The following is a 17,574-nucleotide window of genomic DNA, read 5'->3' as shown; positions in this document are numbered from 1 at the left end:
AAAAATTTAAGTGTCTTGCACTTGGGATGAATTTCAAGAAATGTTCTCACGAATGCACTTTGCCTGAACAACATTTACAGCCACACTTCATTGTCTGTGAGACAAAAACGACATCAGGAAGTTTTCAGCTCAGGTGGATGTCGGGTAAAAGGTGATTTCAGCCGTAACCTACTTCCTATAAACTATAACGCTCATGGATGCACAACTTGATGGCCTTTGTCATTGTTTATTCATGTCAATGACAATACACTGAAAATCACAAGTCAACCATGTCGATGCTTTGTATTGTTTTGTGCATGATTTTATCATCTCTTCATGAGAATGATCCACGTTTCAGAAGATTGGCACCATAAACCTATACAAGTATCAGTCAAATAAAGGTGTGTTCCACTTTCTTACATAATCCAGCTATCGAATCTCATCAGACTAGATTATTGCTCATTCTTTGGATGATAAATTTCCTACAGGATGTCTGAGGGACGGGAGCAGAATTTAAAATGGCACTTGGTGGACATTATCGTGTTTTTTTTTTTTATAGAGACAACCTTGGAGGGCACATTTTCTTGCACGTAGAAGCATCTCTTTATATTTCCATGCTTAGAAGGATGATTTCTCACTTTCTAAACCTGCAGGACAGAAAAAGGGAATTTGCATTACTTATTCTCCACTAGAAGGACATCCTAGGTGGCAGTTCTTCACCTTTTCCTTTCACATACTGTATGTAGAGACATACTAGGGGGTATTTTATCATGTTTTCTCATATTTATATATATTATATTTACAGCATTTAGCAGACACCCTTATATCCAGAGCAACTTACATTATCTCATGTTCATACAACTGAGCAGTTAAGGGTGAAGGGCCTTGCTAGCTTTGTGAACCTGGGATTCAAACTCACAACCTACTGATTTATAGCCCAACACCTTAAACACTAGGCTACCACATACCCCATTTTTTCAGCTGTAAGGGCGCCATAAAGAGCCCATCACGAGGACACTGATTTCTACCTTAACTGCCCCTTTTGCCCCCCCCCCCCCCCAAAAAAAAATCATCAGATCATTTTGCTCGTGCTCATTTATTTCCAGGAGGAAGCAAACATATTCTATCTCTTATCTAGGAATGTGTTCAAGCATCTGATTCGCTGAATCACCTTGCATATGATTTATAACACTACTCATAATATACGTTTGCTTATATCTTCATAGAAGCTTAGTAAAATCTGAAGCTTTCAGTTCACACTGTTGATTTGAATCGTATTGAAGCCTAAAGGCCAAAGGAGTCTCAGCGATTCGGAACCGACTCAGAACCGATTCAGGGTGAAGTCCGACCACACTTTTACTGAAGTCATGAAAGTGCGCCGCCTCGTGGCTGATTTCTGTAAGAATTACGTCATACAGCTGTGCAACAGACCGGAACAGAAGTCAGCCTTCCTCTTAGAACAAGTCAACCTTCCTCTTCCTCTTATCATGAAAAAATCACTAATAAATTAAAATAAATTATAAATATAAAAATACACTCCCCTGATTTATGGTGCTCTCATTTCTCATCTCTCCAGTTTGTTTATCTGTAAAAAATGTATACACAAAAAATAGCAAATGAAGACCAATCCTAACATAGAGGGGCATAGAGGGGAATAGGGTGGAACATTACAATAGAAAATAAATATAAAATATAAAAAATAATTTTTCGAATACGGTGATTAGATGTGGAAGACTAAATGAATATAGAATGTTTTATATTGTTAAAGTGCAAAACTATGCATGTAGTGTTTTTGTGAATATTGTAGATATGCATGTAGTGTTTTTGTGCACATTTTACCAAAGTCAATAACACCAGGTCAAAAAAAATATTGATTTATTTTCATTTTTGTGTATAAACATTGGAATCAGAAGATTTTTTTCACTCATAGTATAAACAATCCTTTTTTTAATATTAGATATTAATGTTAAATCTTATGATATTTTTAATATAAATTGGGCAATAGGTTTTATTAATAAAACATAATAAGTTAAGATATTAAAATATAGAGCATTCAAATATAATCAAATGTTTCCCAGTCACGCTGCAGTTACTAAACTCACCACACGGGGGAGCTCTAAACGAGAATACATTTCAGAATTATTCAGAAAACTGATTTATGTCATTTTAAAGGTCGGAGTAGTTTTTTGTTTGAGATGCCACATGCTCTTTAAAGAGGCAAAAATAAATGATCACAAACTTCAACCCAAATGGGTGCTTGACTGAGGTTAGAAAAAGACTCAAGAACAGAACAGTCATCACTATGTTCACTAAGTGTCACTTTAAAGCAAGTAACGTTACTTGACGACTTGTTACTCAGCTGCATTGACATAACATGTGATGTACAAATAACACAACACGATGTGATGAACTGAATGAACACCACAATGAACATGTTTCTTTCTCTAAGACCTTAATAGAAATTTCAAGCAGATTTTCCAGCTTAGATTCCAGTTATACCTTCCAGTTATATTCCAATCATGGCGTTCCCATTAATGTCCACATCATAGGGTTGAAAAAATCTTGAAGATCTTTTTTTTCCAATCTTCTTCTGTCCAGTTTCTATGACCCTTACCCAGACAGCATTGAAAGCAGATGTGGTTGTAGCTCGTTTTGTTGTAGTTCATCACACTCGAGACGATTTTCTGAGCATCCTGACACGCGTTTCTTCTCAATGCTCTCGTTAATGACTGGTTATTTAAGTTACTGTTTAGATCAAATCAGTGTCTCCTCTGGATGTTTTTCATTTTTTTTATTTTACGCACTGTTCTGTGTAAATCCTCTGTAGAGAATGGGATGTTTACTCCCAGGAGACCTCCCAGCAGTTATACACAGAAATACACACATCAGCCCATCTGGCACCAGCGACCATGCATTTTTTTTACAACCTTTCTAACTCAAAAACAAGCATAAATAATGTCAACTTTAACTTAACCACAGGAAAGTCCATGAAATGACAGATATGGGTTTACAAGAGGTTTTGAAAGTCTTCAGTATGCAGTGAAATTCTTCATCGTGTTTCTTCTAATGAACCTACAACTGTCTGTTGTTGTTGTCATAACAAATACATTACATTGCATATGATTATTATTTATTTATTTATTTCATTTTGTTACTTGAACGCTTGCTACTTCACCAATGCTGAGATTTCTTTACTAAGTAGACATGAGGAAGGATCCAACCAACTTCCTGTCACATGCAAGTAAGCGTACTTTAACTGTAAAAAAGTTCTGCTGCAGAGTTTATTTTGGAAATCTGTGATTATTTTGGTGTGAGAGATTTCACGCATGTTGCTCGTCTGCCTGTGATCACACTCGTGTCACTTCTGTTTCATGTCTGCTTCTTCAGCATGTGGCATGTGTGGGCATTTGTGCTTTCGTTCGAATGACATCGAAAGTGACGCACTAACAGAGCGCCGTGCTGATTGGAGGAGACCCCGTGACTGTTTCCTGGTCGACCAGGGTTTTCCTCTCTGTCAGTACGTTACCATGCCAACACTCATTCATACAGATGGATGGAGTGATGATGTGAAATGGCCTGCACTGCTGCTGCACAATATGCTTGCTAACAGACTCCTTTATTTTCAGCCTTAGCTAACAGAGGAGGAAATTTCACTCAAATACCTCCTCGTATCTATTGTGACATCTAAATAACACAAACTCCTCTAGCATTTCACTGGCTTTATACGTAGCTGAGGTTCACAGTCTATCACCAGTCGCTTGCTGATTACATGACTTATACTTGTGGGGAAAACAGTCAGCTGAAAAGGCCGAAGTTCACCTAGGTAATGTTTTCGGTGATGTTTTTGACTCCATTTTGTTGAATGTTAAACAATGATCAGCACAATGAACAGCTTTCTTAAAGCTTTTACACCCTAAGAACAAACGTACACGGTCACTCGACTGTTACATCCACATATGGGCCACATGGAAGCACACGATTGTCTAGGATGCTCTGGTATGCTGTAGAATTACAATTTCTAGAGGAAATTGGAGGCGGAGTAAAACTAAGAGGCCAAAACATTCTCCAGCAAGACAATGCACCTGTGCACAAAGCCAGCTCTGTGAAGATACTGTATAGTGTGGAGGTTAAGGTTGGAGTGGAAGTACTTGAATGTCCTGCACAGAGCCCTGACTCTGTCTTAACCCAACTGAACACTGAACCCAAACCTAGATGCCTGATCTCACTAATGCTCTTGTTGCTGAATGAACACAAATTCCCACAGCCATGCTCTAACATCCAGTGAGAAGCCTTAATAACAGGAACACAGAATAAACCTGGAATGGGATTATGCACTCGCTGACTCACTTACAGTATCTTGCTATGTACACATTTGTTCGCACACTCATTCACACCGAGTGTCAAGTTGTCATAGTAGCCAATTCATCAAATGGGAGGTGGGAAGAAAGTAGATGAACCCACACAGACAAAGGGGTAACATGGACTGTTGTTGATATTCTTCTTCTTCTTCTTCTTCTTCTTCTTCTTATTGTTGTTGTTGTTGTTGTTGTTGTTGTTATTGTATTGTATTATTATTATTATTATTATCATTATTATTATTATTATGGGGGACACGGTGGCTTAGTGGTTAGCAGGTTCGCCTCACACCTCCAGGGTTGGGGGTTCGATTCCCTCCTCCGCCTTGTGTGTGTGGAGTTTGCATGTTCTCCCCGTGCCTCGGGGGTTTCCTCCGGGTACTCCGGTTTCCTCCCCTGGTCCAAAGACATGCATGGTAGGTTGATTGGCATCTCTGGAAAATTGTCCGTAGTGTGTGAGTGTGTGAGTGAATGAGAGTGTGTGTGTGCCCTGTGATGGGTCGGCACTCCGTCCAGGGTGTATCCTGCCTCGATGCCCGATGACGCCTGAGATGCCCGATGCCCGATGACGCCTGACAGGCTCCCCGTGACCCGAGAAGTTCGGATAAGCGGTAGAAGATGAATGAATGAATGATATTATTATATTTATTATTATCATTGTTATTATTATTATTACAGTTATTACTATTATTATTTGTATTATTATTACTATTATTACTATTATTATTATTATTATTATTATTATTATTATTATTATTATTATTATTATTAGTCTAAATGACACACACAGGGAGAGAGAGATTTAGTAGTCATTTATATAATTAATATAATAAATATAACAATATAATACTGAGTTGTTGTTTTTTGAGGTTTTAAATGGATATTTATGTGCACTATTTAACACATGGCTACCGCTTAATTCTGCTGTTTATTTCACAAGCTGTGAAAGTGTTGTGATCTTTCTGACACCACCGTTTAAACGTGGTTCACCACGTGGTTCTGGGCGTGTCTTACAGGCGCGTGACTCGGCGTGATTGACAGGTTAGAAGACGGCGAGGCAAGGCAGGGTCACGCGCTCGTCATGCAAATAAGGCGCGTTGCAGGCCAGCGGGCGCCCATGTGGACGGACACCACGCCGTGTTGTCCTGCACGCTGATTGGCTGCCTCGGTCCGACGCATTTTAATCAAATGCAAATGAAGCGCGGCTTGTAAAAGACGGAACTGGAGTTTCGGATCGTATTATTCCACAAGTAGACGCAAAAGAGGGGAAGTAAAGAAAGTGGTTTCACTTTTAGAATGAAAGTTTCTCGAGAGCCTTGTTGTTAATTTAAAATTATTATTATTATTATTATTATTATTATTATTATTATTATTATTATTATTATTATTGATGTCGTTGTTATTTATATTTATGTTTATTATTATTATTATTATTATTATTATTATTATTATTATTATTATTATTATTATTATTATTATTATTTATTGTTGTTGTTATTATTGTTATTATTATTACTATTATTATTATTGTTGTTTTTTATTATTATTATTATCATCTTGGGTTACTGTTTGTATAGAGTTTATCAATCAATCTATCAATCAAAATTTATTTGTATAGCACTTTCAACACCATAACAATGGACCAAAGTGCTTTACATGGTAAAAAAAATCATTATATAAGTCATAAAAAGTAAATCATAAAACACATCAAACTAACAATAAAATAAAATTACAAAGATACCATACACAGCATCTCGGGAAATCATAACAATCATACAGCAAAAGCCTTAGAAAAAAGGAAGTCTTTAATTGCCCTTTAAAACTACCCAAAGTGGGAGCCAATTTCAAAGACAATGGTAACCCGTTCCATAACACAGGAGCTGCCACAGAGAATGCACGATCTCCACTCCTCCTCAACTGTGTTCGCAAAACAGTGAACAACATTTGCTCATCAGATCTCAAAGAGCGAGAAGATTTGTAGGGGCTCAACATAGCCTTGATGTACTGTAGTCAGGAGCCTGTCGATGTAAGGCCTTATACACAGTGATCAGGACCGGAAGCCATTGTAAAGAAATTAACACAGGTGTTATGTGATCTCTCTTTTTAGTGCCAGTTAAAAGCCTAGCAGCAGCATTTTGAACATACTGAAGGCAAGCTATAAAAGATGCATTCAAACCCAGGTATAGGGCATTACAAAAGTCCAACCTCGTAGAAATAAAAGCATGAACAACAGATTCAAATCTTTTCTGTAAAGAATAGATTTCAGCTTGGACAACTTCCTTAACTGATAAAAGGATGATTTCATGACAGCATTTACTTGTCGGTCAAAACAAAGTTCTGTGTCAAAAATGACACCCAGGTTCCTAACATAACCATTTACGATGGAAGCAAAATCCTCACTCGCAAACAGATTTCCCGTAGACTGTTTGTTTCCAAAAACCATAATCTCAGTTTTATTTTCATTTAATTGCAGAAAATTATTTGCAAACCATACCTTCACTTCATTTAAGCATAAGTTGGGGCTGTCCCATGCAGCACGCTTATCCAAAGAAAGATATCATTGCAAATCATCTGCATAGATGTGGTAATTAATATTGTGGCGTCTGAAAATAGACCCCAGAGGCAACAAATACAGAGAAAACAAGGTTGGTCCAAGAATAGATCCCTGAGGGACCCCCCACAAAACATCCACAGTATCAGAAAGGCAATCTCCAATCTTAACTGAACATTTTCATCAACATTTTCATCAACTGTCCTTTTCCTCTCATGTTGCTAATGTGACTCGCTCATGTCGGTTTCTTCTCTACAATATTAGAAGGATTCGGCCATTTTTGTCCACACAGACTGCTCAGGTACTTGTTCAGTCTCTTGTTATTTCTAGACTGGATTATTGCAATGCACTGCTGGCAGGTCTACCTATGAACGCAAACCGTCCTCTGCAAATGATCCAAAATGCAGCTCACCGGCTTGTTTTCAACCTGCCAAAGTTCTCGCATACCCCCCCGCTGCTGCGATCCCTCCACTGGCTTCCGGTAGCTGCACGCATCCGATTCAAAACACTGATGCTGGCCTACAAAGCCAAAATGGACCAGCTCCCTCTTACCTCAAAGCCCTCATCATTCCTCGCACTGCACCCCACACCCTCCGATCTACCATCACTGCTCGACTGGTTCCACCATCTCTCAGGGTAAGAGGCAAGTATACTACAAGACTCTTCTCTGTTCTGGCACCAAGGTGGTGGAATGAACTTCCCCTAGAGGTCCGGACAGCCGAGTCACTGGCTATTTTCAAGCGGCGATTGAAGACCTACTTATTCAAGAAACACTTCAACTAGCACTTCTTTCCTTATCTTTTGCATAAAAAAAAAAAAAAAACAACCTTTGACACTTTTTCATTGTAACTTTGAACAAATGTTTTAAACTCATGGTATCTTAAGTATGTAACCTAGTGAACCAGCATTAATGTATTCAATGTTAGAGATTTAAGCACTTATGTACGTCGCTCTGGATAAGGGCGTCTGCCAAATGCTGTAAATGTAAATGTAAATGTAAATATAAATTTTCTGTCGCTTAGGTAGGAACCAAACCACTTCAAGGCCACATCATTACTACCAACATCATCTCTAATCTCAACATGCTAATAAAATACTCTGATCAGCAGTGTCAAAAGCTGCGCTCAAATCCAGCATCATCAAAGCAACACATTTCCCAGAATCTCTTCCCATTAAAATGTCATTTATGACTCTTATCAATGCTGTTTCAGTACTATGTCCATTATATTTATTTATATTTTTTTATTGTCAGTTAAGAAATCTATTAGAAGAAGAAGAACGGGGGCATAGAAGCCTTTATTATCGCCACATATACATTACAGCACAGTGGAATTCTTGTCTTCACATACCCCAACTGAGGAGGTTGGGGTGAGAGTGCAGGGGCAGCTATGATACAGTTGAGTGTGGACAACTTTTTCTAAAATCTTACTCATAAAGGAGAGTTTCGAAATCAGCCTAAAATTTTTGAGATCCTGACTATCCAAGTTAGGCTTTTTTTTATTTTAAATTTAGTTTACTCTGTATATTTACTGTCTTTTTATTACCTCCTACTCCCCCATTCTAGCTATGCTGAATAATATGAATAAATTATTATTATAATTATTATAGAGTTCTATATTTATTAATCCATCATATTTGAATGGGATTAATCCAATCCTGAACAACACTGGAACAAGATGCTGTGTAAATAACGTCATCTTGTGTCAGTCTAAAGTTCAGAAATAAAACTGGGAATCATGCATTAGTATTACATTTTTTGAAAATATTTTTATATGTTTACAAACATTCTATTGGACAGTAATAGAGCTTTTTGACGTCTGTGACGTCCTACTCCGAATCCTTATCCTTGTTTTCTAGAGCCGATAGTACTTATGGGCGTGACTTCGACAGAAGAGGCGGGGCTTGTTCGCTATGCCGCCGTCCACTCTGTTGTGTTTTCTGTTACTCGCATCGCCATCTTGTTGCGAGTCGAGTTAAGCTCGTCTGAGGCTTTCTGGGAAGAGCTGAGCGATTTTTTTTATTTAACCAAAGATCGTTCAAGCTCAGTGCACGTGAACGATCCGATCCATTGGCAGACACGCAGCCTGCGGTGTGTGTGTTTAAGACACTGTGTCTGCTCGGTGGACGACATGAGTATTGATACACTGCTGGAGGCGGCTAGATATCTGGAGTGGCAAGCCCAGCAACAACAGATTACACGTGGTAAGGTGGAGGGGTGTGTGTGTGTGGGTGGGTTTTTGTTCACTGTATGTAAAAATGACAATATGTTTATATATATTTCTGTGTGCATGGCGTAAATTCTGCAGCACTCTTTAACAGCACCTATTGCACCCATGTATATGTTGCTCACAACACCGTCCATAAACACACACGTTTATATATTATTCAGTAGTTGCAATGCGCGCGAGCGCTTCGCTTTGCTCGGTTTCCGGGTTAAAATCCTGCTATATTTAGTCAGTGAATCCGCGCGCCCAGTCCCGTCGAAGTGGGTGGGTGAACACACACACACACACACACACACAATATATATATATATATATATATATTACACACAGCTACACATATGTGCACCGTCTCTCTCCTTCTCACATACACACATACATATGCACGCGCGCGCGCGCGCGCACACACGTACCGTCTCTCTACTTCTCACACACATGCACGCACGCAGAAATCGGGTTACACGTGCGCGTGTGCGCACTTAATAACCTGTAAAATACGATAAAAGTTTTTGATTTCTCAATAAAAAAAACACTATCCTTATTATCTAACACCCTTTTATTTTTGAGTTCGGAAATGTCGTAATGCTTTAGCGTTGGGCGGTGGCGACTGCGTGTGTGTGCGTGCGCGTGCGTGCGTGTTTACAGCATGACATCGCCTCGTGACTCCTCGCCTTACTTCCTTTCTTCATGATCGTGTGTCTCTGTGAGCTTCGTTGGGGGTTTTTTCCCTCCTTTAAAAGACCCGGTCGGTTCTATGTGTGTGTTTTATCAACAATCTGGCAAAAGGGTTTTTTTTTTCCTTGTTTTTTTTTTCTCCCTGTTATTCCGTGCTGGAGGTGACGTGTCACGCGCACCACACCCCCCCCCCCCCCCCGGTGCATAGCGCGTGCTGAACGACCGCCCCTTGCGACCACGTGCGCACTGGATAAGCCCCGCCCTTTTCGAGCGTGTAGGACCGCCCACCTCGTGTCACGACGTGGGGAAGTAGGGCAACTCCCTCCAGCCTTCTGAACGCACACGTTATATAACGCACTGTTTCCCTGCATAGTGACACGTCTGATGATCTGAAGCTACAATTTCTTCTTTTTCCTCCAGTTTAAATGTAAATCTCAGGAAAAACTCCCTATAAAATAAACTACAGACTGTTTCAGTGAACCTGGACAACAATGTCCCAGCTTTTGTCTTTCTGCTCTTTAATTATCATCATTTCCTTACGAACCGTCACAACGTGATCGTTTCCACGCTTCAGCGTGGTCGCGTATCGTCAATAGAAAACTCCTTGTAGCACCAAAACGTTATAACCTGGTTATACTTTAACCAGAGAGAAGTTTATGCTTACGTGGTGAGGCTGTTTTCTCTTCGGCCCGTAACGCGGCTGATTTGAAAGCGTGACGCTTTCTTGCGTCTGATTTCGTTCTCCCTCGGAGGGTCTGAACGTTTGAAGCCTCAGATGCGCAAAGTGATTTGTTGTCCTTTCTCCCGTGATGATTCCTTGGGACTCGGCATCTTGGCTTTATGGTGACTGAAGCGCACTTCCTTACCCAGCCAGTCAGATTTGGCGTTGTGTGAACCTTTTACGTTTCAATGTACATTCTGAGATTTTGAGTTTATTGACATTTTTGCAGAAAGGTGTATGAAACGAGTGTGTTTTTAAAAGCCTCGCACGTATAACGTCGCACAAGAGAACGGTATTTAAGATCGGCCTAAGAGATGAATAATCAGTGGTCTTTATATGGTACTTTAAGAGGTACACTGTGTGAGTGTATGGCTGTGCAAGCTTGCGTGGGTTCTTTGCTTTGTTTGTGCTCCAGACCGCATGTGTGAGTAATTGCGCGTGCTTTTTCGAGATGGAGGGAGGGAGCGAGTGAGCAGGCGAGCTTAAATGGCTGTGTCCTGTTGGCACGGGCTTTTTTCCTGACTCACCGTAGTCTATGCAATCTTTATAAGGAGACAAGGCACTGCTGTGCCAGAAACACATGTCCAGTAAGAGCTGTGTTCTCCTCTAGAGTGTTTGTCCTATTGCTCACAACACCGTCCATCTGTTAACGTCTTATTCAAGAGCCTCGAGCTATCGTTCTCTTAGACCTCATTAACGGGAGCGCCGTCTGGGGGACGTAGTAGCTGTACTCTGCTGTTTGGACGATTCTCAGTCTAAAAAAAGCCGCACACGACGCCGAGCGGTGTTACGTGAGACGTCGCGTCTCTCTCAGAACAAGAGGGGGGGAAAATAGTTTGTAGCGTGCTTTTAAGTCTGTATGCATTTTCTCAGTTTTTAATTTGCTCGGGATCCCCGAAGCCTCGTTCCTGTGAAACCGAGATGCAGGATGGAGGTGTGGGGGAAAGTCGTGGTTTGGATATCCACTTGGTACCAGCCTAATTTGACGTTGTTCAAGGATTCCCACGTGCCTCTGTGTTGGTCTCTTTGCATCCATGGCAACCGTCTCCTCGCACACTTGACCGCATTAGCAGCCCCTTTTCCTTTCTTTCTTTCTTTTCTGTTTTTTTTTTGTGTGAGCGTAGGCTCTGCAGCAGCGGATCATAGCTCGTGTCTCATAGCGCTAATGACATCAGCTGAAATGTGCTTTGGGCAGCTCACAAATCCCCTCCCCCTTTCCTCTATTAAAATCCAACCCGCAGAACAAAAGCAGGAACCCTCAGCCATTGGTTAACGTCTACTCTACCGCTCCGTCTGTCAATCAGTGTAAACAGACCAATTGAAGAGTCTGCAGATGAAACGCAGCCTCTGTTTTCTCTGCATGCTGCTGTACGATATCTTGTGCTGGTTTCTGGGTCAGACACCTCCCAGGGCTTTTCTCCTAAGCCTGGATTATGCTTTGTCAGAAGTGTTTCTGAGGAGAACTTCTGAAAGCATGGAACGTTCATGATGTATTGTTTTAAGACCACGAGCCAGCTCCTAGCCATCGATGTGCTGTCCGTTACACAGGTGATGTGGGGTAAAGACGCCATTGTTAAGTAAAATGTTGGGGGACACTTTTTAACTCGCACGTGGATGTTGCGGTTTTTAGTGAACAAAGGTCGACGTCACAAGAAACAGCTTCACTGTGTTGATTTAAAAAAAAAAAACAGCTCCAGGCAAACGATAGAAAATTACTAAATTGACAATAAAATGGGGGCACGGTGGCTTAGTGGTTAGCACGTTCGGCTCACACCTCCAGGGTTGGGGGTTCGATTCCCGCCTCCGCCTTGTGTGTGTGGAGTTTGCATGTTCTCCCCGTGCCTCGGGGGTTTCCTCCGGGTACTTCGGTTTCCTCCCCCGGTCCAAAGACATGCATAGTAGGTTGATTGGCATCTCTGGGAAAATTGTCCGTAGTGTGTGAGTGTGTGTGTGAATGAGAGTGTGTGTGTGCCCTGTGATGGGTCGGCACTCCGTCCAGGGTGTATCCTGCCTCGATGCCCGATGACGCCTGAGATATGCACAGGCTCCCATGACCCGAGAAGTTCGCATAAGCGGTAGGAAATGAATGACCAATAAAATGTCAATTTATATGAATAATACGTAATACAATAACAAAATAATAACAAACACAACGTCTTAACGTTGGCGATTCTTTGCGTTGTTATTTGACCAAAACAACACCATACTTGTCGATACGGTAAAGCTTTCTCCAAAGATGTTTTTACGTAACGTTTCTGGAAGGAGTCTCCGGTGTCAGCGCTTTGTAAATGTCTGGTACAAAGTTCCCACTGGATGGGATCGGATACGACTCCGTAGACTTTAACTCCTAACTCACGTAGCCGTTGCTGACTAACAAGTCCTGCTTTACCAGTTTTAAAACTTCCACGGTTATTATGCTTCTGGTAGCAGAGGAGTCATCTTTCTTCTTTCAGTGTATTGCTTGAGGTCCACGTGGTGAACTGGGATTAAATGTCGAGCCTAAAGTCGGTATGTGGTTTAGTCGGTTTTACCACAGTAGTCATAGGCGGAAAGAGGAAGTGTTTGCATGTATGTGTGTATATACTGTATATTTATATATTTGTTCTATATATAGTTTCCTAGGAATACTAACACACCAAACTAATACAGGGAGAAGTCGAACGATGTTCGATCGATATCAAGCGGCCCAACGGGTGTCAAGAAAATACTCCTCAATCCATTAAACTAACCCCATCCCAAACTGTCGATACAAGATCATTCCACAGATCATGTTGTTGAATCTCCACTTTAAACCAAATCACAGCAGAAACCCATCAGACCAGGTGACGTCGTTCGCCTGCTTCTGTAGCCCATCCGTGGTTAAGGTTGCATTTTAAGATGCGTTTCTGTTCACCACAGCTGCAGAGAGTTGGTATTTGTGTTATCGTAGCCCTCCTATGAGTCCAAACCAACCTGGTCATTTTATTCTGCCTTCTCTTATCTCGGTGTGTGTCTCCGCTCTCATCTGGTTGCATCAGCGTAATCCTCGAATCTTTTCTCTCCTTCCAGAGGAAGATGAGCGCCGACAAAAAACTGTCCTGTCTCGTGGAGCAGAACCCAAGCGCTCCGGAATCGTTGCCACGTCCATCCAGCCAGCACAGGCCAATCACACAATCTGGGCTGATGAGGCTCGAATAGAGCCTCACAACCACCAGCCACGCCCTCCAGCCCCACCACCAGCCCCAGCCCCAGTTCCTGCTTTACATCCACCCATGCCAATTGCGGTCATCCCAATCCCTGTGGTTTCTGCTAACTCCGCAACATCAGCGCTCCATACGGCGTCCCCGATACCAGTGGTAACTTCTCTGGCTACAGCACTATCCCCTCCAGGTGCTCCTTTACTCAACCATGTAGTGAAGGACATACACTCTCCCTCACAGCAGCAGCATCAGCATTTCCAGCACCTTCAGCATCGACCGCTGATCCCCCACGTGAAGGCGGAAGGCAGCAACTTGCCTCAGTCAGGAACCAGTCCCAAGCAGCAACCTCAGGCCCTGCTGCAGCCGTACCCGGCGCCCGTCATCACCCCTCAGCATGCCCTGTTAGCCCAGCCTGCTCTCACACAACCTCAGAACCATGTGTCACAACCGGGCCGGCCCAACGGCGCAACCTTGGAGGACACCCGTGGCTTGGAGGGCAAGAGGCGACCCGGAGGGTGAGGTTACATTTTTCTTCACGTTTATATCCATGGAATTACATATGTTCTGCTCAACAGGAAAGGCAAAGGTAGATAATAAGGCACAGAACATTGTGCAGTAAATGTGCGGTGGTCAGAAAGGTTATAAATATAGGAGTGGCTTGGATTATATTGCTCTTATGCAGCTTCAGTTCTAACCTAAATGCATCAACATTGTGCTTACAGAGCAGGAACCAGGGAGGTGCACAATAAGCTAGAAAAGAATAGGTGAGTTATTTCTACTTCTATATCTGTTCCACACATTCTGCCTTCGCTTTAAGCAACGTTGCGCTAAACCTTTATAACAACCTATGGACCTAGTCGAGGGAATTATATAGGTAAAGAAAAGGAATAGAAGCCGGTCTTCATGGCTTCAAACTTCACGGCTGTAGGATACGAACCTGTGCGAAAGGAAAAGTCATAAACGTGACGTTATGGTGTCACATGGTTGTATAAACACTTTACGAGATTCCAGCACTTATACAGAGTTAGGGCTTTTAACCAGGCTACAGCTGTCAGGAAATGCTTCGATATAAACCTTTTCTCCGATTGCATTACCTTTCCAGACCCGAAGAACTGTAGGTACGTTAAACCGGTGAAAATTATCACTCATAAATTCCCCTAAAAAAAGAAAAAAGAAAGAAAAGTTTGGCTTGAAGCCCCGCCCCCTTCACCCATCATCGCTCATGCCCTCGGGTGTCTCAGGATTAATTAAAGGTGGGGTCTCCGTTGTTTTGAGAAATGCTTCGGAAAACTGCGTTGGGCCGGAAAACAAAGCGAAAAGCAAAACTAACTTGTAGCCAATCAGCAGAAAGGGGCGTGTCTTATCGATATGTGCAGTCCAGTGCGCATGTGTGACATTAGCAGAAAGAGGTTTTAACATTGACATGGAGGATAAAAGCGAAGAAAGTCTTGCGATAAGGCAAGAAGTAGGACTAACAGAATACGGCTTTCTATCAATTAAAGTTCAGAATATTAAATCAATCGATGCGCTTACACACGTTACTGCAAGACTTTGTGCCTGAAACATGTGCACACGCTCCAAGTCTTTTGTCAGCAACGTCATGACCTCTGCCTTTAACATTAGCTCTGCCTCGGGTTCTAGGTGTTGACCGTCTCCTCTGCGTGAACCCGAGCTAAAACTTTCACGGTACAACACACGGTACTACACAAACACATTGTATTACCATAGTATTACTCATTGTGTTCATTTATCGATAAAAAAATATCCCCTCGGCCAGCTGCCCCAACAGGTTCCGCCATAATACTTGTCTGGGTTATACCTGGGTTGTGTGGGCGGAGCTATCAAAATAGGGGTGGGACCCATTTGGGTTAGGGGCGTGTTTGTTTTGACGATTTCAAACGTCAACATTGGCTTTCAAACAACGGAGACCCCACCTTTAAGTATCGAACATTATTAACTTATCGGAAGGAGATCATTAGAAAAACATTAGAAGTGTCGTTATGGTGGTGATGATGACATCATCCCGTGCCAGGCGGAGCTCAGACGCTTTCTACCACTCTGAGCCTTGAAGATATTAGACGACAAATATGTACAGATTTTTTTTGATAAGGAAACCGCACAGTTAGGCTTTTTTTTGTGCGTGTGCATTATTGTAGAATCTCGTAATAATGCACGATAGAGTCGTCTCGAGCTCCGCCGCCAGCAAGCAGCACCCGACTCCACAGCTAATAACACCATCACGCTCTCTCTGATTGTTCATAAATGGCGAAAGCTCTCTAAATGCGAAATTGCTCACCCTATTTTATCTTTTTGAGGCTGTAGGTTCTGGACAATTCAGTAATTTATTGCAGTGAGCAGGGAAGATACACGAATCAATGCAAGAATCGTTATTTAACGTCTCGAATCTGACGTAAAACTAATCACCAAACCAATCAGCGGTTCGTAAACACACGAACCGTAGCTATAACTATGTAACGTGTGACCGTCTCGGCAAAACTATATCGTTTATGACCAGCTCTATGTGTCTGCTTTAGACGTGCGCATCTGAAGGAATGCTTCGAGACCCTCAAGAGAAACGTCCCCAACGTGGACGAGAAGAAGACGTCCAATCTGAGCGTGCTCCGAAGCGCCCTGCGCTACATCCAGGTACGAACTCAACAGTTCCTGAAACCAGGAGTAGCTCGTTAACGCGCGTTAGTGGGATTTGTTCGGAATTCAAGCGACCTAGACGCCGTCTCAGGAAAAGGTAAAAGACCTGCGAGATGGAAACCGGTGGAGTCCGTTTTCAGAGACGGTTCATTTGCTTTGGTGCTTTAGGATAAAGTGATGTGTGGGTATGTTTTTATATCCTCCAGATCAGATGTTCCAGTAAGGAGAGGAACGTGTCGCAGTTTTGACCTTGTAGAGTAAAGAAAACCTGAGGAAGACTTCATGAGGAAGTTGTTTTCAACTTAAAAATTCAATATGTGATATTTATTTGCAATAATTAGTATGTTTGTCAGCACATGGATAGTATGATCCTGTGCGTGCGTGTGTGTGTGTATGTTTGTGTGAGTGCGTGCGTGTGAGTGCATGCGTGTGTGTGAGTGCGTGTGCGTGCGTGCGTGTGTGAGTGCATGTGTGTGTGTGCGTGCGTGCGTGTGCGCGTGTGTGTGCGCGTGCGTGTGTGTGTGCATGTGTGTGCGCGTGCGTGTGTGTGCGCTTGCTAGCAGATTTTCCTGACATGGTTTCATCCATGAACGTGGTTGGATTCAGGAAGTTTGTTTTTGTAAAGGTTACTGTTTAACGCAGTGGGTGGGACGAGTACTCAGGGTCAGAGTGTTTGTGCTTTCCTGAAGCACCTTGAAAAGCCAGGATTCAGGTTTTATATCTAGCAAAAATACAAAGAAACGTAGAGTAACGGAGAGAAACCGCGAAAACAAAACGTATTTAAATATAGATCCTGAACATGCCGCTTTCTCTCTGACTTTATCGTAATGGACCGCGGTAGTGCGATGAAATCACTATCACTCTCTGTTTCTCGTGTTCTCTCTCTGACACACCCCCCCCCCCACACACACACACACACACACTCACACACACACACACAGCGCTTGCGTGCTTTTGGCAGAAAAGTGTCGTGGGCATATGCCACGCTGCCCTGTTTCCATCCTCACTGAGAGATTATGCTTAGTCATTATGTCCGTTTGTTCCTCTGCATTTTATTTTATTTTATTTTGGTTAGATTTTTTGGTGTTTAAGTTCTGGGTCTGACTTCGTGCAAGCTGAAAACGATTTGTAGATCCGTACGAAGGCTAACGACTACGTCGGATTAAGTTCGATAGAATCTTAGAAGAAATAAACAAACAATTTTTGAATTTTTTTTTTACCGAATGCTTTTAAACGTTTTTAT

At 42.1% G+C, this 17,574-nt stretch overlaps 1 protein-coding gene across 2 annotated transcripts in view; it reads left to right on the top strand.

Moving 5' to 3' along the window:
• The first annotated feature begins 8,789 nt into the window (after window positions 1-8,789).
• mntb (MAX network transcriptional repressor b) overlaps window positions 8,790-17,574 on the top strand; it is an 18,312-nt gene continuing 9,527 nt past the window's right edge. The window contains exons 1-4 of one of the 2 annotated variants that reach the window (XM_027177364.2): window positions 8,791-9,087; window positions 13,552-14,197; window positions 14,405-14,446; window positions 16,217-16,328. In XM_027177364.2, the coding sequence (XP_027033165.1) occupies window positions 9,015-9,087; window positions 13,552-14,197; window positions 14,405-14,446; window positions 16,217-16,328 (873 nt within the window). In that variant the 5' untranslated portion in view covers window positions 8,791-9,014. Of the gene's footprint in view, window positions 9,088-13,551; window positions 14,198-14,404; window positions 14,447-16,216; window positions 16,329-17,574 lie in introns of both variants that reach the window. The other variant, XM_027177366.2, reaches the window with a different exon arrangement.

Source organism: Tachysurus fulvidraco, chromosome 21, assembly GCF_022655615.1.
Source record: "Tachysurus fulvidraco isolate hzauxx_2018 chromosome 21, HZAU_PFXX_2.0, whole genome shotgun sequence".
NCBI classification, from domain to species: Eukaryota; Metazoa; Chordata; class Actinopteri; order Siluriformes; family Bagridae; genus Tachysurus; species Tachysurus fulvidraco.
Note: the sequence above shows the minus strand (reverse complement) of the source record. Positions and strands in the feature narration are given on the sequence as shown.